The sequence below is a fragment of the Amphiura filiformis genome, unplaced genomic scaffold, assembly GCF_039555335.1.
Source record: "Amphiura filiformis unplaced genomic scaffold, Afil_fr2py scaffold_40, whole genome shotgun sequence".
In the NCBI taxonomy this organism is placed as follows: domain Eukaryota; kingdom Metazoa; phylum Echinodermata; class Ophiuroidea; order Amphilepidida; family Amphiuridae; genus Amphiura; species Amphiura filiformis.
This window is the reverse complement of record NW_027305504.1, coordinates 369659-392996: the sequence shown is the minus strand read 5'-3', so window position 1 is coordinate 392996 and position 23338 is coordinate 369659. Positions and strand designations below refer to the sequence as shown.

Below are 23338 nucleotides of genomic sequence, written 5' to 3'. Positions count from 1 at the left end.
CAACCAGACCAACCCCATAAAATGTGAGTAATCCTTCAAGCACTTGCTCAGTAGTTTCGCACTTCTATAATTTGTTGATGGCTCATCTGTATGTACATCAGGTTTCAAATGGGGTATTAAGGAGGCCTAAATCTAGGAAAACATGTTACTGAACCCTAACCGGACCCATGTTTGTTTTGATATCGGAAGTTAAAGAACAAAATTTATGAAAAAAAAAATGAAACCTGGCACCCCCAGGATTCGAACCTCCGTCCTCGCATGCCACGCATATGATCACCAGCCTGTACTCACGCGGGTTTCGCTGGTCCGGCCAGCAATTCCCTGAGTATATATGGCTTAGGCTGATTGTGTCATCGCATCACATGCTATCCATGCATGCACAGTGCTTTTCATACTAGTGTGAGATTAGGGTTAAGGAGGCCTTAATCTAGGAAAAACTTGTTATAAATGAAAATGCAGACAGTTAATTAAGACCATTGTCTATAACACATTTATATGCATGATTTACTTCCCATGATCATATCCAGCTTGATTAAGAAGTTGTGATGTGGCAAATTAAAAATTAATGAATTTGAGAGATAATTTTCAACATTGGAAAGAAAAGCATTGATGTTTAGAACCAATACTGGCACCTGTTTTGCGAAAAAGATAATTATCACGTTTGAACAAAGAATAAAAGGATTTAAAATGATTGTGCCAAAATGGATGAACAGTGACGGTCATTGTGCAAATTGAAAATATTCAAAACTAATTCATGCATAAATATATTACATCAAATGTATCATACTTCAGTTGTTATTTTATAGTAATGATTGTATAGACCTAATTATCAAATGTCAAATAAATGAGGTGAAACATTTCAAGTGTCTCACTCGTAAAATAGGCTGGCAATTTTGTTAAGAAACAGGTGAGGCAATCAAGACTTATTGATGAGATCTAATTATTATGATACACATGGCAGGAAAAAGTGGGCAATACGGGAAGCTTATTGCCGGGAAATTTTTGGTGTTTGACCAAAAAAATAAAGAAATACACAAGGGAAGTATGTCATACTGGAGGGAAATTTGGTAAAACTGGAGGGAAATTTGGTAAAACTGGAGGGAAATTCTGGATTGCGTGCAGGGAAAAAAACATTTTTTCAGCCTCTGATGATACATCCGGAATTATATTGCATTGTATCGTAATTAGTGGTATCATATAATACACTATTTTTACTTATGAAATTGTTTCGCATTGTATTGCTCTGTATAGGAAATCAAATTATGCTCGGTATCACACAAAGCTCAAATTCTATTTTGATCTAGGATGTTCAGCATAACACCGGTAAGAAATCAAGGAAATGCTGCAGACAGATTAGTCAGAAAGTGGAGTTTTTAGGACAAATAGCTTATTAATTCTTGAACAAAAACACGATCAGAAATCACATATTCATTATGATGATGTAAAGTTTTCCCATGCAGAGGAAACACATTGCAGTTGCGTGCAATGGAGTTCATTCATAACATGAGCAATGAGCATGTGATATGATTGATTGCTACAGGTATCGCTGCTGACAGGTACATAAGAATTACAAAAATATCTGAAAAGTAACACAAATCGTTTTATTAATATTGCCCATGAGTGGGAGATCAACAGACCAACATATGGTAGTCATGATATTGTTGAAGTTAAATGTTTGTAAAAAATAATATGTGCGTGCATATGGTGCGTGCAACCGTACATTGTCCTAGAGTACTTGTTTATGTGTGGACTTGAAAAATTGATATGTCATGCAACAAGTGGTTTAGGCCAGGAAGTTTTGGTTAAAAAAACAAAACAATTATGCCCTTTTTACGAAGTGATTTCTTATATTTGTAATTTTCAAAAGTAACCTGTGGCTCTACTAGAAGTAGTATGTGCTTGTTTTTCCTTGTAAAAAGAATAAATAAAAACAATAACAATAAAAAGAATAAATAAAAACAATAACAGTAAATCAACTCCAAACACCATTTAAAGAAAAGTTTTCTGAAAGTAATTGATTGATTCAGGGTAAAGGTTGTACTGAAGCACTGGGCTATTCCAGTTGAAATCCATACACCCCATATGCAGGATATAACCTTTAACATCCCACACAGGGATGTAGATTTCAAATGGGAGTCACCCATTCAAGTAATCCTATTTGAAATTCACACTCAGATCAAAGTGCTATTCTCTTTTTCTTGGCGTTTAGGCCATGCTCCCATGAATTAATTTCTTGCAGTGGTTCTCCAATCCTCGCGCAGAACAATTTTTACTTTCCGAGTACTATATGCATTGGGTGGAGCAGAGAAGATGTAAAGAAAGGAGATATATCCAGCTATCCTCAAACAAAATACGTGTGTTGCCGCTCATTCAAAAGCAATCACGCTATTTAGGTTTAACAATAAAATACAACAAAAGGGTTCGAACCCATGATGGGTGTGATACACAAGTTGCTGCTTACTAGTTTTAGGGAAAGGTTAGTGTCTGTATACCATCAATACTATGCATACCATGCATGCAGATCCTAACATCCAGTTTATTTCAAATAAAATATGACCGAAGTTCCATGGCAAATAATAATTTTGCACGCTTGGTTACGCTTTCAACCTCTACGATTTATGATACAGCCTATTTTTAATTATCAAAATATCTTTATTAGGTTTGCAGGAAATGACAGGAAAATACATAAAACAATAAAATATAGATGATCAAAAATCATCCCTTTTCTAACAAAATCCTAAAACACTCTCCTAAATAATTAATATATGTTCCAAAATGGGCGGATTTTTTTTGGAATCTTTACAAAACTGCATTTCTTTCTTATAGTATCCACGTGTGGCATCCCTTCAGAGCAACATCAGGTACTTAACACACACGTGTCATACTTTCAAGGGATTCTTTATAGAAACATTGGATATGGTTTCAATTCTGGAGTGAAAATTAATCAACCGTAGTCGGCAACTCACATCACATCAAAGGCTACTTTCAAGTAGATGTGTAACTACTTGAGAATAAAGGACTATGAATAGGTGGGACAGGATTACCTACGGGATTATCTCAAGGATATAATTCCGTTCTCCCTCCTTCTTTTTCAACTTTCCTGGGTGGAGAGAGATAATAGAAGTGCCATGGTTTAGTGCACAACAAGATGGCACCGCTGGGGTTCCAACCTGCAATGTTGGAGCCTATTCCGATGCAAAACTGTTCCCTCTTGAATGATTTTGTAACAAATTTTTATTTCTTTTCTTTTTTCAATGCAGATGCCAGCCATGTTATTCATCAAGGTGTACCCAGCCCAGCTGAGAAGCTGATGACGGCTGAGTTAATGTCAATGACGACGTCACCGCATAGTATGAGCACGTTAGCAACATCTGTACATACGCCACCGAGCCCAGAGCCAAGTCCGTCACCGTCAGCGCTGGCTGGTACGCCTACACAAGATGGGATCATACCACAAACAAGGTAAAAATGGATAGGCCTTATTTGACTAATTTGCATAATTGCTAACTAATTATGCAAATATACAAATTAGAGGGTGGCTAGTCAATATAATACGTAGTACATTAATTAAAGTAGGGTCAATTTGTCCAAATATCAACATGTAATAGATAAGAGCACATTACAGTAGGGACATTTTGCTGTGCCTGAAACTTGTTGGGTCTAGGATGGTCAAAACTGTTGAAATTGGTTCGAATACCAAATTCTACCTCATGGGGGAGGGTTTTTAAATCGAATAGCACTGTTGCCAATACAGCCATCACATACAATTTATATGCTGCAACAACACACACATGTTAAACTGCTATGACAATTTAAGTGAAAAACCCTGAAATTTACAAGAAGACACACAACAGAGAACATTGTAAAAGTAATGTAATTTTGTGATATTAAATTTGTTGAAAATAGGATCCAAAACTCAGTTGCAGAGGGGATAAAGGTCTACTTTTGACCAGAAAGAAGATTTCTCTTGAAAAGGTCTGCATTTGGAAAATTCGCACCCCCACACAAAATTCTGGCTACAAGTCTGCCAGGCAGCAAATGGCGTATCACATTTTGCATTTGAATTCTTCGTCTGCTAGTTTATTAGCTCCTAGTAGTACTACAAAAGGACATAAAGTTCATGAGAAGTTCTTCATCAAACTTGACAGGCTCAATCTCTTCATGTTCCTATCAAAGTAAACAAGGAGGAGTACAATTCAACAGATTGAAATACCAGGGATTTCTTGTTGTCTCGCATGTGGTTGTCAGGTGGTGTTGCCAGAATTGATGTTGTTATTAGGCTTTAACTACAAATGAAAAGGAACCCAATTTGATTCTTTGTTCATGTGTGTATATATAAAATCAAAATATCTAAAAAGCCATGACATAAATACTCCCAATATATGCATACTGAAACATCTGTAAGCAACCATCCAAGTTTAGTGGCAGAAAAGCACCTTCGAAGCGGGGCAAAAACTAATCAAAAGTTGCCCAATTTGGTGGCTAACTTAGGATTTTGGCAACGCTGATAGTGCGTGCACAGAAATAGAAAACTTACATGTTATGGATAAACAACATGAATTGGATAAACGTACTGGAATGTCATCACAAGTAGCTATAGAGTGTGATCAGTATTTAGCCTACTTTTTCGCAGGAGGCATATCTGTTTATCTGGCTATATTTTGTTCAACTTGCAATATGCGAAAACTGTTTTTGCTTTTGTTATTGCACACATCAGTAAAGTCCCAACCTACGTTCGTGTAATTTACGATAAGCTTACATCAGTCATGTAATACGCAAAGTGCATAAAATGCAAAGCTCTGCGCACTTTAAATACTGCACCCAACTGTGTGTGTATGCCATTCTATATCAATCTGATGTTAAGAGTCTTGACTATTGGTCTATTCTAGTTCAAATCCATACTCCACCTTTAATGTATGGAAGACATGACCTTCATCATCTGCACAGGGTATTTCACAAATGGGGTTACCTGAATAGGTGATTCCATTTGAAATCTACACCCCCTGTGTAGGAGATTAAGGTCGTGTCTTCCATGGAGGTATATGGATTTCAACTGGAATAGCCCATTGCAAACTGAACTAAGTATAGTTGGAAAAGAGAGAGGTAAAGTTTGGCTAGGTGTAAAAACAAACTTAAATGCATCAAAGGTATATTTTAAAATTGGTCAACAACACTCACTTTTTGAACCAAATATGTCAGAGAAACCACTCTCCGTCATCAGCGTTGTAATACTGTTGGTACACTGACTGATGATTCTCCAGTGTTTCTAGATGTTGTTGACAATGTCCTTTTTGTCCTTTGTGATGGTGTTTCTAGAAGAGAATCATATATTCTAGAAAGAATACTTAAATTTGTAGCAGACAGATCAGTTGTACAATGTACTTGTACACCTATCATTCTAGAACCAAACTGACTATAGAGTCCTAATTATATGTCAGTATAGTGAAGCTGTTATAACATTTACATTTATAACAACATCCACGTCCCTCATATTGAAATTACATTACCATAATATAAATAGCGATGTTTTTACATAAATTCATTTCAATTGTAACAACAGACTGAAATCGCATTATGAATTGGGACTACAAAATAGTGTTGATATGACAAAAATTACAGACCTACAGACAAATGGTGGAGTCCCATCTGTGGTGTTCAACAGCTTGTGCTTAAGGCACCTGTTAGAAATTGGTGCAATGTAGCATTCAAATTCTATTGGCTAATGAAAGATGCTGTTCTGCTTGCATATAATTTATTCAATATTGACCAATCACAGTGATAGATACCTTAATCAACAGATTTATTTAAAATCTTAAAGCATTTTCCACCCTGATGTGGCAGTGACGTCAAAGTGCCGAGGCAGCTGTTTCGCGCACGCATCTATGCGTTATGTACGCCAGCGCTTCGAGCAAACACTAGCGATTTGTATCTGTGCCCAATGAAATACGCACTGACGTCACGTCATCATTGCCACATCAGGGTGGAAAATGCTTTCAAATAGTGTTATGCAACTAGAACTAGGTAGGGCCTACTTCATAAAACTACACTTCCACAAATTTTAGGTTTCAAGATGTTTCCAACCATTAACCATTGACTGAGCAGTGAGTGAGCTGGATTTGTTTTTCACTATCTTCATACTACATGTATTTCTTGTTGCCTGTAGGAATGAGAAAAGATTAACCAAAGAAGCAATGAGACAATACCTGAAAGACAGGTGCCATCAAACAGTGTTGGTCCAACATGCCAAAGTCGCACAAAAATCTTACGGAAATGAAAAAAGGTAAGTCTTTTCAGGTACCGTATCCATGCTTATTATGCTTTAACTGTTCATCAGAATAAACATTCATGTCAGTGTCCACAAGCTGTATTGCTCATCTCCAGGCATGAGAATTTTTAGGCTGCATTAAGCCTGAATTTTCACATGCTTTTTCAAGCTTTTTCAAACTTTTCAGGTTTGTTCATAATAGCACGCTTTAGATGATTAATCTGCATTAAGATATGACAAATTAAGTTGTATGAATAATTGCAACATTATACATTGTGTCTCAAATGACTTTATATTGTATCCTAGATTTTTCTGCCCCCCTCCATGTATATACCTCTTGGATCCGGGATGGAAAAGGAAAAGAGAACAGATGCAAGGGGACGGTGAGACGGAGGCCGGCTCACAAGTCTGTGCCTTCATGGGCATTGGGAATAGCGACCAAGATATGCAACAGTTAAGCCTTGAAGGAAAGGTATGTATACCTGCAAAAATTGATTAAAAATCAGGTGAAAGTTGGAAAAAAAGTAACATATTTTTAATTTTAGATGGTTCAGGGTGTTTGGAAATCCACTGGTTTTAGTCTTGATTGTAGGCTTTGTACAAACCTGCATCTCAGGTATCCAGTGCATCTAGTCTCAAATGTGGTACATACAAACCAAATGTTGTCAATGGGTTGGGCAAGATGCAGATGTCCAGTTGTAAATTGAGCTTTGTTGGTAAAATCTCAAGTTTAGTTTGGGAAGGAGGTGCCGCAGAGGACCCATCACTGTACCAATTTTCCAACTAAATAGGACCCATTGGTATGCCAAAATCCCAATTTTTCAGTCAAATCTAAAGCAAATTGTAGTTTTCACTAAATTTCCAGAATATTTTGTGGCAAATTTTTAGGCTATTTGTCTCAAAATAATAATGATTTGGATATTCTCTTTATATGATGTTATTTATTTGAATATGTTTCTTTTCATGCAGGAATATTGTGCAGCAAAGACGTTGTTTATTTCGGACACAGACAAGAGGAAACATTTTCTTCTGTCGGTGAAAATGTTTTACGGCAATGCAGACGACATAGGCATATTCAATTCAAAGAGAATAAAAGTAATCTCCAAACCCTCCAAGAAGAAACAATCATTAAAGAATGCAGATTGTGAGTATATTGCAGAAAAGTTTATTTTGTTGGTAGCAGATTAAAAGAAATGAGCGAAAAGATGCAGTTTTGAAAGAAAATTTGGTCCATTCAACTCTCACAAAGCATACAGAATGCAACACATGAATGTGTCAGGTAGACTACTTTATTTAAGAGAGTTGATTGGACCAAAGTGCAATTTTCAAAATTTTTTCTTACATGATGATCCATTGAGATGGACAGTAGTGATGTGTGACATAATAAAGTGGACCAATTTAGTCAAACAAAATGTGCTACCAATTACTTCTATGATTGTTTAATTTTGTAAAAACTCTTTTGATTTATCCTAAAAGGCCTTATAATTAGGTTCACCTCAAGTTCGGTAGTGACGTATGTGCATATTTCATGCCTCGGTATCGAACTGTGCGCGTGAGAGTTAAACGCGCCGAGTGTTACACGCACTCACACATGCGTGGTTTGTCGGCACACTAGCGGCGCAACCGCGAAAAAGCATTGACATCACTACTGAACTTGAGGTGAACCAAATTATAGAGGCGAACATAGAACTTGTGGAGCCTTTATAATAGAACACTATTAAGAGGCTTAAACTCACAAGCTTCAGCAGAGTGTACAGAGGATGTAATGGTTTTGATGGTTTACCTAAGTTGATAATGATTTCAGAAATTTCATTTACATCTGTCAAATAATTCACTAATTTTTCAATAAATCTAAATATACCTAATTAAAACTTAATCAAATATATATCCAATTTTGCAAATTGCTGATGTGTGTAGAAGGAAAGGAAAAAATCACAGGTTAAAAAAGAATGTGGGAAAATGTGTGGATTGTTTTTGGTATGTTTATTGAAGTGTTAAAAGAATTTGCTGTCTGTCCTGTAGGTCCGTTTGTTGATATGCAGTGTTTGCAGTCTTTTGTTGCAAGTCAAGTGCACTGGTGTACGCCCCTTAGTGTGTGACTCTGTTCTATCTAGTTCCCACAGTATACTATGTTGCTACTTTTTGACAGAACTTTCCTTGTTTTTTTTTATATACTCGTGATATGATTCTGTGGGATTTCTGTATGACAGCTCCAGGGTTGAGTCGATGTATCCGTTAAGTTTTAATGTATCAATTTATATTGTGTATGTGTTGTCATGTGTGTCGAGATAGCCTAGATAATATTGACATGTGTTGACTCTTCCAATTCTGTCTGCCTTAGGCAATGTGGATATTGTTTGTTTTTGTGTGTTTAAAGGATGCGCATTCAAATGTGTTTTATTTGCCTGCATAAGTGTGAAATTTTAGTGCATGTCAAAATCAAGAAATCAATCAAATTATAGAGGGTTGGTATACCAAAGTTCTGCAACGTGCAAAATAAGCAAAGTATTATGTGAAAAAGGCTTATTTACCAAATTCAAATTCTACAAATTACAAACAACATTTGTATTTAAACTTTGTATTAGTTATGAATGGTGTAAATTTGCAATGTACAACATTGTAGCAGAGAGCCGCACCCCCATTATGACATTAATATTACCGTAAGTCATTTTAAGTGGGCACTTATGTTTTTATAGTTTAGTTTAGTTTAATTTGATCTTTATTAACGTCACACACTCACATAGAGACCAGCCAATTCTGGCTTATGAGTGACAAAACATTAATATACAATATAAAAATATAGCACATAATAATACATATAAACATAATATAGTTAAGGTTTTTAAAAACAACAACATGCATATAAATTTAAAAAAAAATAAACACAAGGAAATGTTAGCTGAAACCTCATCAAATGCCCATCATGCTATATAGGCCTAAGCCAAAAAAACCCAAAATAAATGTGCATTATATTGTTTATGTAAATATGGCTCAAAGTATGGCTTTTTTATGTAGATGGTTCTGTGTTTGATATGTACTTGAATCCTGCCCATAATGATGGAAGATTGTGTGTAGTAAAGTCACTGGGTGTGCCCTTTTATCTAATGGGCTAATGGAACGAATCGGTACTTAAAAGTTCTTCATGCATGTAGTCTTTAGCTAATTAAGAGCAAGGTTTGTATTTTAAACTTAAGTTATGAATAGTGTAAAATTGCAATATGTGCGGAGAACAGCACACCCTTATGACATCAGCATTACAGATGGTAATATAATACAATAGGTCCTACTCTTATGCAGCGTGGGTATCTGGAATACGAGGCTAGGCTTTAGGAGGATTAATAAGGATAGGCTTGCTAATGACTGCTCATCTGCTGTTGTTGTCGGCTCATATAAATGGGTTGCTAATTGATTGGAGGAGTACACTGGGTGGGGTTTCTTTGACAGTTGAAATGTTGCTTCAGATATCTGTACAGAAAGTTACACACCTTGATTCATGGTAATATAAGATTAAATCAAATTTGGTTTAGTTTAAAGTTAACACATGGGTGTCAGCTGCAGCAGACTACAAGTTTCAAATTTTCTTTTAAAAAAATCAAAAAAATTTCAGAATTGTACATTTTCATAACTATATTTGAAATCAGTATGAAAAATATATTAAAATGAGAACAAATAAGTTTAGTTTTGGTTCATTGGTTTTGGGGATAGCTCTTGATATTTTGAGAAAATAATCTCAAAATATAAAATTAATATTTGAATTTTCAAAATTGCTTAAATTTTGAATTTGACAGCGATTTATAATTTGTTTCTTGAAGTCATGTTGTATTTGGCTACCAAAAAATATATTTTTACCTAAAACAGGAACATAGCTAAAAAAAAATACATCCATTTTCTTCATTATGTGGTGAAATCTAATTTGTCACTTTAATTCAAACATTGCATTATAATGTATAATAATTATGAATTGCACGTATTGATGATGATATGATCATATGAAGCATTTGTGAAAAAAGAGAAAGAGTAAAAGAAACAACATGATTGCAAGCGATTTAGCTCTAAAAGACAAATATACATGTATTGTTGATAACTGTATTCCAGGTGAGTGCAAATTTGTCTAGTGTTTATTCTTTGTGTGAGGGAGCATGAAATCTAATGAACAGAATAGAATATAATGAGGGATTAATGAGCTTTATTCTGTGATCTTTTGTTACTCATCATTCACTAAAGACACACCAACCTCTGTAACAAGGTCGAAATATGCTTCTGTGAAAACTGAAGTAGTTTTCTTCTATAGTGCATTACACATTAAAGAAAAAAAGGAAATAATAGGTAATAATGATTTTCTTAGCCAGTGGAGCATGAAGGGTGAGAGTTTATGGCATATTATTGTGTCCATTTATGATCAATTAACTGAATGAACCATGAATACTTGTCATGATATCCAAACATGACGTCTGCTGTATTGAATTAGGCTCTCAGCTGTCAGTTTTTTAAGTTATCGGATTTTTACAATTGTAGGAACTAATTTAGTATTCAAGATGAGCCTTACTAGGGCTTTTGGTGCTCAACATATTTTTGATAGATGTCATATAAAATTGTAAAAATACATAAAACAAAAGCTAAGGCTCTATCGATTAGATGCTTCATTTACTGAGAACTAAGTGAGCAGAACATACAAAAGGGTGCAGTCATAGAATTAGGCTCTCAGCTGTCAGTTTTGTCAAGTTATCGGATTTTTACGATTGTATCAACTAATTTAGTTTTCAAGATTACTATTCATATTTTTGATAGATGTCATATAAAATTGTAAAAATATATAGACTGAAACAAAAGCTAAGGCTCTATCGATTTGATGCTTCATTTACGGAGCAGTTTAAGTGAGCAAAATTATACAAAAGGGTGCAGTCCTTGATACACTAGTTTGTAAGGGTGCATATGGTACACTTCCCAAAGGAAGACAATAACACTTATTAAAGTAAAACGTGAGTAGATTTCAAATTGAGAGTAAAAGGGGATTGGTCCTAATTTGCATATATTGGAAACACATTTGAGCAAGTTCTTACTCCACGCTAAGATGATTAATAATTATAATGATACAAAAGATAGCGTGTTGCATAAAACACATCACAAAGCGATGTGTTGAACTGAAATGACAGGAAGAGGGAAAAAAGAAACATTTTATTGCATTAGAGGCATAATTGAACAATTTATGACTCTTTGTTGATAATAAACAAAAGTGTAATATTGGTCGCTGAGTCAGCAGGGTTTGGCAGGTTTTTGCCGCGCATGAAGAAAAACATGGCTTTAATTTGTTCCCACTTGGCAAAACAGTTGTTGCTGGCAAAAGTGGCAAAAACTTAAAAAAGTGATTTAATGTATCACTTTTTTCATCTCAAAACAAATTACTAAGTAGTGAAAATAATCCTGAGCATAAGAAGACCAGATTTGGTAATTATAAGTAACATGTTAAGAAATTACTAAGTAAGGGCATGCAACAAGGGGAATGCAAATAGTTAGGGCATTTTCTTGAAGCGTGGCTAGCGGTCAGGCTTCCTAAGTCATCAGGCTTTAGCTCAAATCTGAGATCAAATAGTACAATATACCAGTTGCATATCGTACATTGCCTAGAAAGATAAATTAATCCACATTGGTAGGGCTAGCCTGCTGGCTTAGGAAACCTGATCACCAGCCAAGCTTTGAGAAATCGGACCTTGCAGACTCTTATGCTGGAGGACTAGCAGACTAGCTCACCAAACCCTAACAAACCACCTGGAGTCTCTTCAGAGGTTTGCCTGCTGGGTCATATTGCAATTCTGGAACCTGAATTATGACAATCTCCTTTTCCAAACTAATAAGCTAATAAGCTTATTAACAAAAACCGTCCCACGTCCATTGTGACTTCTTCACTGTGCACCAATGAAGCACCAATTCTTGCCGGTCTTTTGTCTGCTTCAAATGTATATTTACATCTCACGTTCCAACACAAGATGTAATTATTCCCATTTCAGCCTCCTCACACTTTGTCAAAGAAGTTTCTTCCACCTGCATGATCTAGTACTCAAGTTGTGGAATGAGATACTTGACAATGTTGTCTCTTGTTGCAGCTGCAGTCAAAGTGCTCCCCAATATCAGCTTTTACTTGCTTCCATTTCCTTCGCACAGAGATATGGCCCCATCAATTTTCAAAGAGAGATTGGCACAATTATTTTCCCCCTGACTTACATTTTCTTGATTTTTCTTGATTTTCTCTTCCAGTGTGTATCCAATCTGGTTCAACAGTAGCATTGTTTAACAGATTAAGGTCTCAGACAGTCAGTACTAGATATCTCCATGTTGAGAACAATAATTTCCATGCAAGTTCACAACAATGGGGTGCATTTACAATACATTTACGTAAGTATAATATCAAAAAAATTAAACTGAATTTAACTCCCTGGACACTACTGGTCATCTAACAGCATTTCTGATTGGTTGATAACTTGAAATGCTCATTTTAATTGCCAATTATGACTAGGCTTTAAACTTTTTATGGCCAAACTTCAACTTAGAGATGATCTTATTAATACCCTCCTTGATTGGTTCAAAATTGGACACAATATTCATTTTGGCTAATCGGCAGGTAGTTCTCATGGGGTTAAGTCATCAGTGATAAGTTTACAAGATTCAAGAAAGTATCATACTGACCTGGGTCTATCCCAATACCGGGTTATAAGCAAGGATGAGAATGAGGATGTCTTGCCTAGGAGCTACCTTTAACAGGGATTTCAAGTGAGCCAAGAGCCACTTCAAGCCCACAAGGAGGGACTTGAACACCAGACCTCTCTTGACTTGAATGCAACTCCCAGCTGTGCTGCCGCTTGGGCAAAGCGGTGGAGTGAAAGCTATATCAGCTTGCCGCTGGTCACCGCTAGCATTTCTGGTGTGACTGTGCAGTGAAGCAAAATTATCTTCAGAGCGGCAAGCAGCAGGAAAGTATGAAACCAGCATTACAGCTTTAAGGGCATATCATACTAGCAGTTGCAGTGTGCAAGTTAGAGAATAAAGGTATTGGTTTTAGCCGCTGGAGTGCATATATCGTCTCATATAACATGGGTGCCAAAAATAATGATGTCGCCCGTGTTATATGAGACGATAGATGCACGACAGCGGCTAAAAACAATATCTTTATTGTTTAAGCGGCGGAAGTTATGTAAAAAAATATGCTTTGTTCCTTGCAAGTTTGTCCAGTATAAAATGTCCTAACATGATTTTTGTTTCTTCACAGTTGATGATGATGAATCAGAAAGTGAAGAGTTTACAGTTCGAGATGGTTACATACATTATGGTTCAACTATCAAACTAGTAGATACAGTCACAGGCATGGCATTGCCTAGATTGGTAAGCTTAACAAGTACCTTGCAAGGTACTTTGACCCGTGAATTTTGACCCAGGTAGGCCATGAACGGATGGCAACTCGGGTACCCGGGAATTGGTGAGAGCCTTAAGTGATATTTACATAAATGGGCATTTTTTGATAATAAAGAAAGATAAAAGGTTGGAGCAAAGACATGTAACAATTGACATTATTGGCTTTGTTGATAAGATACTTTTCATGAATTTTCCAACAAGTGCAATGTCAAAAGCATACTTCAACTACATTTGACTTTCGCTTTTGAATTCTGCTGGGAACAATATTGTCTTTGCTCAAATTTGATCAAAAGCTACTAAAAAGTAATAAGTCAAGTCAAAGTCAAATACAGTTCATCAATGTATGTACAGCACTTTTGAAGTACTGTTTAACATTATTGTCTTTGTTGAAAATTGATCAAAAGCGTACTTGAAAAAGTATTTGTCAAGTGAGAGTCAAATACAGTCCAATACCATATATTGAGCTGATGAAGCAAAATAGCGACAATGTGAAGGTCAATTGTCAGATTTTTGCTTTATAATAATGATTCTTAAACACTTGAGAACGTTCCTACAATCTTATTGGTTCTTACCCGTGTGATATGACACTAAATCACACGGGTCAGCGCCTGTGCATCGACGCGATACGCGTACTTGCTATTTGAACCAATCGGAGGTGCATAGCAACACCGGAACTGATCGATTTTAAGCCCTAGGTATAATTCCTTGCAAAATGTAGCATTTACTTTGATAAAATTTGTAATACTTATCATATTTTTACTTGAATTGAAGTGTATAAGAATGAGAATAAAGGTATTGTTTTTTGCCGCTGTCATGCATCTATCTTCTCATATAACACAGGCGACATCATTATTTTTGGCGTAAAACAACTCGGCTTCGCCTCGTTGTTTTACTTAAAATAATGATGTCGCCTGTGTTATATGAGACGATAGATGCACGACAGCGACTAAAAACAATACCTTTATTCTCTAAACTATAAATTTAATTTGATATAAATGCCATCAATATGTGACATTGGCAAGCAAAGTTATAGTTAGAAAGGGGGGAGAAAGATCGCAATAAAAATGTTTTAGTTAAAAACATGAGGTATCGAAACAATAGAAAACATTTTAATTGATTTTGATGGTAAATCTGGTCTAAACTCAAAACAATTGTTGATGGCATCATTATTTTGCTTGATCAAGGCACATTATATTAATTTATTTGCTTTTCCTCCTTGATGCAGATCATCCGGAAAGTGGACAAGCAGATGGCTCTTCTGGACGCAGACGACCCTGTCTCGCAGCTCCACAAATGTTCCTTCTTTATGAAAGACACAGAAAGAATGTACCTATGCCTCTCACAAGAGAGAATTATTCAATTTCAGGTGAGTGCATTCTAACTTTGGGAAAACAACATTTTCTAATATTTTCCATAACCACTTATCAAAAATAACATAAAATATTGAAATTTTGAGTTCACTTTTAGCCTATAATCAAGACTTTGAATGCTTAGACTTGTGCTCTCATGTCCCACAAAATATACTGTCGAACTGCTCAAAACGCTCATTCCAGATCCCTTAATTCTATTCCTAACCCTATTCCTCATCTAAAATGCCCTAAACTCTAACTTTAACCCTTTTTGGACTATTGACCCTTCTGACTAATGGGCTGTTCCCATTCAAATTAGCCGAATGAATAATAAAAAGCCTCTGTTTTGTTAAATATTCTTTTTTACTCTTTTGTCATTTCTATAAGGCAAAGTTCTTGCTAGGTAAATTTTAGGGCCTGATTAGTGGTAACACTGATTTAAATTTATTCCAGTTCGATATTAAAGAGCAGGTGCAATTTGGTGATTCAGATTTTTTTTAAATATTATTTTTCAAAGAGCATCATTGAAATTAATGTACTTTTTGTGTAATTTTGTGTAATGAAATTTGCCCTTAGTTATAATTAGCCATGAAAAAAATCAGTCTAACATTCTGTCATACAACTGCAAGGAATACTTAGTCTTTTATCTTTATTTTCCACCAGATCTATCAGACATGTATATTTTGACAACTTTGTGCCTGTGATTAATGTTGTCAATATCCTAAATGATAGTTGATTGCACAAAAGCATTGATTGATTCTGGAATCAAGAAATGAAAAACAAAATATGAGATATAGATATTTAAAGGCTGCTTTGTGTCATTTTATGCAATAAGATATAATTACTAAATAGGAGACACTATAAGTCTGTATACCTTCCTTGAGTCGGTAAAGTAAAATCTAATTTTGAGATTTTCTCGAAAACTGTTCATTTTTGCATGAATCTGTTATATTGATAAGATTCCTTGCATCATTCCCTTTTTAAAATTGTATACTTTTATATACTTCTCAATGAGGCTGAAAAAATGTTTTTTTCCCTGCAAGCAATCCAGAATTTCCCACCAGTTTTACCAAATTTCCCTCCAGCATGACATATTTCCCTTATGTATTTCTTTATTTTTTGGGTCAAAAACCTAAAATTTCCCTGCAATGAGATTCCCGTATTGCCCACTTTCTCCTGCCATGCCGATTCTCATCATTACATTTAGAGATACTCGGATTAAAAAAAAACAGTATCTAAAGGTATACAGACTATAACTAGTGTGAGAATAGCATTGAAACTGAGTATGTATCTCTTTTATAAATTGTTGAATTACCTTTTACAAACAAAATTTGTGGCACATGTACTTTTTTCGATTTGTTGTCACTTTTTTGTCACTGATTATAACCCTTAATTCCCCGGCACTGGATTTGTGGTTGTACATGGTGATTGACAGCTGCAGAGCGGGGCTAATTTAAAAAAAGTGACTCAAGCCAGCTCAAGCGATGGTACAAAAAGGTGATCCTCACAAATTTATTCTGAAAATTATAGAATACCTCCGGTGGTACAGACATCACAGTCGCATTAAATCATGATACTACAGTGATATCTTCAAATTGTTATGGACAGTTTGTATAGAATGCCATGGGCCTGATTGAAAGTGCATGATCATTATAAAAAAAGAAACAATCCCTAAAATATAAAATAACACTATATAAAACAAACATTACACCAAGCAGCAATGGCATATCACATTTTGGGCCTGAACTCTTCAAATAAACATGCACTATTTTGTATTCTAGGGAACAATGGGATCATATGGTAGTTTACTGGTATAACATTGATTAATGACATCATATTGTTAGGCTGTCTGACAATATACCATCATTAAATCATCCGAACAATGATGCGTTAGGTTACCCACTACATGAAAAGCTTTTCAAAGTTTGTCACTAATGAATTCAGGGTTACCAACAAAAATTCAGTCTAAATCGTGGATCAAATAATTAAAAAAGTCACCTAATTTTTCTTTTAATTGGTTTCTTTGGAATGGGAAGCTACCCAAAGTGGTGGGAGTCAATGTTGAAAAGTTGCTTTAAAAAAAAAAATTTAACCGTTGGTTTCTATGGGACAGGAAATTGTGAAAAGTCGTAGGGAAATCGTCAAAAGTCGCCCAATTGGGCTACCAAATCGCAGATTTGGCAACCCTTACTATCTACTGGTTAACTTTTTATCATGGATAATGTATTAAAGTGGACAATTATAAGGATGACTGTTCATAAAAAGGGGCAGAAAGTCAAAAGCTTAGTGTAATCAACATGCAGAACAACTTTCCTTTCTAAATGAAATTTTGTGGTCTATTTGGAATGACATAAAGGATGAAATCTATGTATTGCACAAGGATATTATTTTGATGGACATTTAGAGATTTTCAGTTAAAATAATTAATATGTTGTCTCTTTCCACCTAAAATTGATCAATTATGGTCTGTATACATTCCTCGAGTCAGTAAAGTAAAGTCAGGTTTTGAGATTTTCTCAGGGACTGTTAATTTTTGCAGGAGTCTGTAACTGTTGTGCTGGTTGGATTCCTTGCATTGTTTCCTTTCTGGGAATGTGTGCTTTTATGTGCTTCTCATCATCACATTTAGAGATACAATAAAAAACAATATCTTATTTGCTGACTCAAGAAGGATATGCAGACTATAGCAGGATTAAGTCAAATTTGCCACAGATGGTAAATATTTGTTAAAACTACAGAATGAAACACAAATTGTGAAAAGTTATGTAGTCTAAAACATGCCATAGCCTATTGTAGGTCAAATTACTTGGCATAGGGGGAAATCAGACCCTAATTGTAAGACAAAACATGTGCTCTAGAAGATGAAATTTGCATCTACTCATGTTACTTTCTTGTCCTTTTCCTAGGAAACAAGAAATAGTAATCTGTGGCTCTATCCAATACAACATGACATTCTCTGCATGACTAGTTATGTATGACAAGGCATCCTAGCAAAAAAAATATCTGTATATGTTTTCATTCAAAGGTTCACCATGGCAACAGTTTTGAGGTTATTGATACAAATGTGGTATTAAATGTGCAGAACATAATTGGGCTTCTTTTTGCTCTGTCATTTTGAAAATTTCATGCACAGGTTGCAAGTTAAAAAAAGAACATTAACTCTTTGTAATGTTTGTATATTATACAAGACTGTCATTTTGTGGAAACACATCTCATATAGCATCTGCAGTGAAAATGATTATATTAACTCAACCTAACAAAAAGATATTCATCTCTTTATCCATATTTTTGATTAACAATGTTTTATATGTTTGTTAACATCAGGCCACACCTTGCCCAAAGGAGCCAAACAAAGAGATGATTAATGATGGCGCATCATGGACCATCATTAGCACAGACAAGGCAGAGTATAGCTTCTATGAGGGCATGGGCCCAGTCAAGGCGTCTGTCACACCGGTACCAGTTGTACTTGATCTCCAGGTAATATGAACTACTGAATAGGCTGTAATTTTTCTGTGAAGGTGTTATTTTCACGAATGGATGTGAAGATGTGAAAATAACAACATAAAGTTGTGAGCAAGAAAAACTTGCTATGTACTTGTGGCCCTTGAACATGTGTAAAACAAGACTGAGGTTATATAGATTTAGCTTTAACATGTTCAGGGGCCAATGATAACATAACATAACTATTATTTATATGCGCCTTTGCCTAGGGATTCATAGACTTCTCCGTAGTCCACTTGCCAATTGTGCATACTCTGGCTATTATTACATTTAATTTATTCAATTATTTGTGCACAATTGATAGATTTTCACATCTGATTTTTTCAGTCACCCTACTCCCTCTGTTTGTTAGCTTCCCAAGTGTACTACTGACTTTGACTTGCGGTTAACATTTTTAACACGGGACTCTATGGAGAGTTAGGCCAATTTCTGGCCTAACTAAAATTGGTCAGGATGTAATGCATCTTTAAATGAATCTGGCTTGTGATTGGTCGCCCAGATCTCGTTATTGTTTAAATCTTCCCGGCACGTACCATTACCATTAACTATACATGGTACACATCTATCTATGGAATGCGGCACTTTTGTGCTGCTGGCGAAAGTTGGTGGATGACGTACGCATCTAGCTGCGTATTGTACCACCATGCTAAGTCTTGTGGTTAGATTTGATTGATAAACAAGTATGATTGACAGTGTGTTTTAGAGAACGAAGTCCCGGGGTAAAGTTCGGCTTAAAAGTGAAAGTCCATAGTCGATTTTTAACTCGTAATAAACTGGCAGTCTAAAATTAGAATTGTTCAGTATTGAAGTGCCATTATAGTTATGCCATTATGATATGTTGCATTCAATAATATAAGCTTCACGTATACTTTACTTTTACTGTCACAAATATAATTATATAAACTTTTTCATAACCATTTTATACTAGTATTTTGATGTAATAAATATCAGTATAATTTCGAGTTCAACTGAATGCGTTCATCATGATTAATAAAATATTTTTATTTATCAAAAGTCGACTATGGCATAGTCTAAGGGATTCAAGGCACAAGAGAAAAGAAAACAAAAAAAAATACAGAAAGCAATGGCAGCAAAAATAACAGAGATAAGCGAGTTTTGATCAATGACTTAAATGAGTTAGCATTCGTGATTGTAGATGGTAAGCCATTCTAAAACTTAGGAGCAGTCGCTGAAAAGGCTCATAGGAGGTGTTTCCTACCCAACAACGATAACAAAATCTGTACATAAACATTGTACTTGACAAAGTATCAACAAATTCTCATTTTCAGATGCTTCACTCGCATTTATTCCTGAAAAGTCACTTTGTTTCATGGCTTTTACACCAAGCTCGATCCCCCAATATCAAAAAGAATATTGTGGATTTACCATACATAAAAGGCAATTCTAAGTCAGTTATCTTTTCTTAGGGCTTCTTCCCTTTGGTTGTGATACAGTCACAACCATGGTGCTAGCTGTTACCATTTGCAGGTATTATTTTAAGCAAGATTGGGCTATCCCAGTTGAAATTCATACACCGCCTATGGAAGACATGACCAAGACTAAGTCTCCGGGCTAAGTCTACCACACAGGGAAGTTGAATTTCAAATGGGGTTACCTGAATGGGTGACTGCAATTTGAAATCTAGACCCCCCTGTGCAGAAGATTAAGGTCATGTCGTCTATAGTGGGTGTATGGATTTCATCTGGAATAGCCCATTAGTTTGTATCTATCGTTTTCTTAATTAAAAAAATTAAGTTTCAGAAGATAACTTTTATTTTGTTGTTATTGGTGTTGCCAGTTGAATGGCGGTGGAGATGTTGCCATGTTGGAATTGACTGGAGAGAATTTCACCCCACATCTCAAAGTCTGGTTTGGTGATGTAGAAGCAGAAACTATGTTCAGGTTAGTAGTCTTTTAACAATGGAATTGACCTTCTCGGTAAATCCCAGAATTCCTTGCGGTTAGAAACTGATATGTTGTTATTTGATGTTGCAGCGACTTGCAATGCGCAGTAACGATGTTCACTAAATGATGTGCGCAGCAGCGTGACGTCAGATGATGGTATCTGAGGTCTACTCGCAAAAGCTTTGGGGATTTACCAAAAAGGTCAAATGTAATTGAATAAAATTAAAATGGAAGGAGTTATGGTGTTGGAATCATCTCACAAAAGAGAACAATCTTGGCATATGGGACATGCTGTGATCCACTCAGACTAAAGTTGGAAATTGTGAATATAACAAATGTTCTCATTTCATTTTAAAATGTATAGTTTATGAATTCCTAATTGTGATTGCATTTTTTGTTGTATATCTTATATTGTGTCACTTTTGTGTATTATGTTTTGTATTGACTACATAGGGCCTGCTTGGAAAGCAGTACTAGTCACTGAAGTTGTTACCCTCAATAAAGAAAGAATAAACTAAACTGATGTTGAAATCCCTTTCAAAACCTGTATAATGTACCCCTGAGTGCAAACTTCTAAGCGTTTAATAGAAGCCTCACACACATGTCACATACCTTGACTGAGCAACATCACCAAGCATGTCATTCAGATTGATCCTTCATATAACACATCATCGTTGGGCAGGAAAAACCTCCTATGTGTCATTAGACCCTGAACATGTTCAAAGCAAATGTGTTGCTATGTAACCTGTTGGCAGTTATGTTTTAAACATGTTCAGGGGCCACAAGCACATACGTGGTTTTTCCAACAACAACATTAAAAATGACATTACCACTGCATTTTCCTAGCATTGACACAAGAAAATGTTGTGCTGTGACTCGCACTGGGGGCAGCCATTTTCATCTACTTCTACAGCCATTTCCTTTGTGGCTAGGATCACTGTAGAGCATTTTTTTTTAATTGGGTGGGAATCGGTCGGGTTATGCAAATACGACAATTTTTCTTTACAGTTGAGTTTAATCAATGTGTAATGTAATTTGTGTTTGTTTTTCAGATGTGCGGAATACATGCTGTGTGTGGTACCTGATATCTCTGCATTCCGTGGTGAATGGCGATGGGTAAGAAGAGCTACGCAAGTGCCTGTCACTCTAGTACGAAACGACGGCATCATCTATCCCACCGGACTAACATTCACATACACCCCGGAACCGGGGCCCACGACGAGAAATGTCACCTCGGAAAATTTGAACAATATAATCCGAGCAGGGGGCCAAAGTCATCCACAGCCACAGATGATCCCGGAGTCGGCGTTTACATTTGGTGTGGACTTGCCAAATTAAAAAAAATGGCCCCCTGCTAATTAAGTCTTACGAATTTTCAGTATTTGATGGATTTGAAAGTTTTACATCTGAGAGGAATCGGCACTGGTTTTGTGAAATTTGTTAGAATGGAACTGCAAATGGGGTGGAAGACAACAGTGTCTGTTTTATCTCTGAACTTGTGACAAGAACCAGCCAAGTCAAAGAGATAGTAAACTAGTCTAAAGTCGCAAAGTTTTATCGCAAGATGTAAATTTTTGGTGAAATGGAACACAACTCGTGGTTACTCCATCAACTCGAGTGATTATGTGCCAGCATGGTGCATGCTTTTGTCAGTATTGTGATTGTTAATAAGTGGCTAAATAAGTTAGTGGAGGAGAAATAACAGTTTATTTCTATGTTAAGGCAATAGTCTTACATGAAGACAAAAAGATTTGCAAATAGGAAATGTTTGAAAGTATGGCCCCTGCAAATGAATGCAAGGGTCTTCTATGTCTTATGGAAATGCTGCAGAGTATGAACAAACTATTACAAAAATAGGGGTGTGTTACACCTCTAGGAGATGCCACAAATGTGGTATTTTTAACTCAATTATACACTTCTCCCTAAACTGTGCCTTTTATATATTGAAATATAAAAAAATGTATGGAGTCTATTATTTTTTTAGAAATGCTGCATTTGATGAAAATAATATAAATAGAGCAGCGACAATGTTATGACTATTTACTCATTGCATATCATTATTATCCTTCCCTGTGAAAAATAAAGTCCCTTGTCCAATGATATATTTTTAGATGTAATTAGTAAAATTGTGATCTAGGAGAACCATAGCCCATTGTGTATACTTATACATGTCTTCTGTAACTTTTGTAACTATTTATTAGAAAATTATCCAATTTTAGCCAAAAATATGAAACTGTGGATGTAATGTCATTGTACATCTTAAGAAAGTCTGTTATATACCATTATGGAAATCCCCATAAATCCTATTAAAGTAATAATTATTTAAAATTCCATAATTGCAAAATGTGCATTTTGCTTGTTTTAATTCAGCTTCTATTAAAAAAACCCGATTATTCAAAATAATTGTTTTGAAAAAAAAAATCTATAGAAAGTGCCAAAGTCTGCTAATATTCTGCTGGTCTTAAAAAATTTAAAAGAAATCCAAATGCTCTTCTCTTTTTCAAGACTGCGCGTTTTACAGTATTAATTCAACAGTATGAGATGATACAAGTATTGGCTTACAGTAAATTAATGCTAAATGAATAACTAAGATTCCTCAATGACCGGATACTAACTGATGTGATCACACATTCATTTTAACATGTGTGAGGTACCACCACAGACTTACAACAAGAGAACAAAGACTCAACCGGCATCTTGATACACGCATGGAGCAAAAAGTGCGGGTATTTGGTTTCGCACGGAATGCGCAGGAGGCAGTATTTGTCATATGAGTGCGATTTGACTTGAGTGCACTTGTTGTGACTTTACGCAATACATAAATGCTTCAGAGGAGACTCAGAATTGTATTCTTTTGTTTCCGCGCACCGTCTGCAAGGACCAAAATACCTATTGTACGCAGCATATAGGG

At 35.6% G+C, this 23338-nt stretch overlaps 1 protein-coding gene across 1 annotated transcript in view; it reads left to right on the top strand.

The window, feature by feature from the left end:
• LOC140144111 (recombining binding protein suppressor of hairless-like) overlaps positions 1–21765 on the top strand; it is a 37146-nt gene extending 15381 nt beyond the window's left edge. Inside the window, exons 2-11 of the mRNA XM_072165947.1 lie at positions 3261–3462; positions 6164–6280; positions 6572–6737; positions 7235–7409; positions 12518–12655; positions 13527–13639; positions 14895–15035; positions 18343–18498; positions 20321–20424; positions 21480–21765. Of these exons, the coding sequence (XP_072022048.1) occupies positions 3261–3462; positions 6164–6280; positions 6572–6737; positions 7235–7409; positions 12518–12655; positions 13527–13639; positions 14895–15035; positions 18343–18498; positions 20321–20424; positions 21480–21765 (1598 nt within the window). The remainder of the gene's footprint in view (positions 1–3260; positions 3463–6163; positions 6281–6571; positions 6738–7234; positions 7410–12517; positions 12656–13526; positions 13640–14894; positions 15036–18342; positions 18499–20320; positions 20425–21479) is intronic.
• Positions 21766–23338: the final 1573 nt, after the last annotated feature.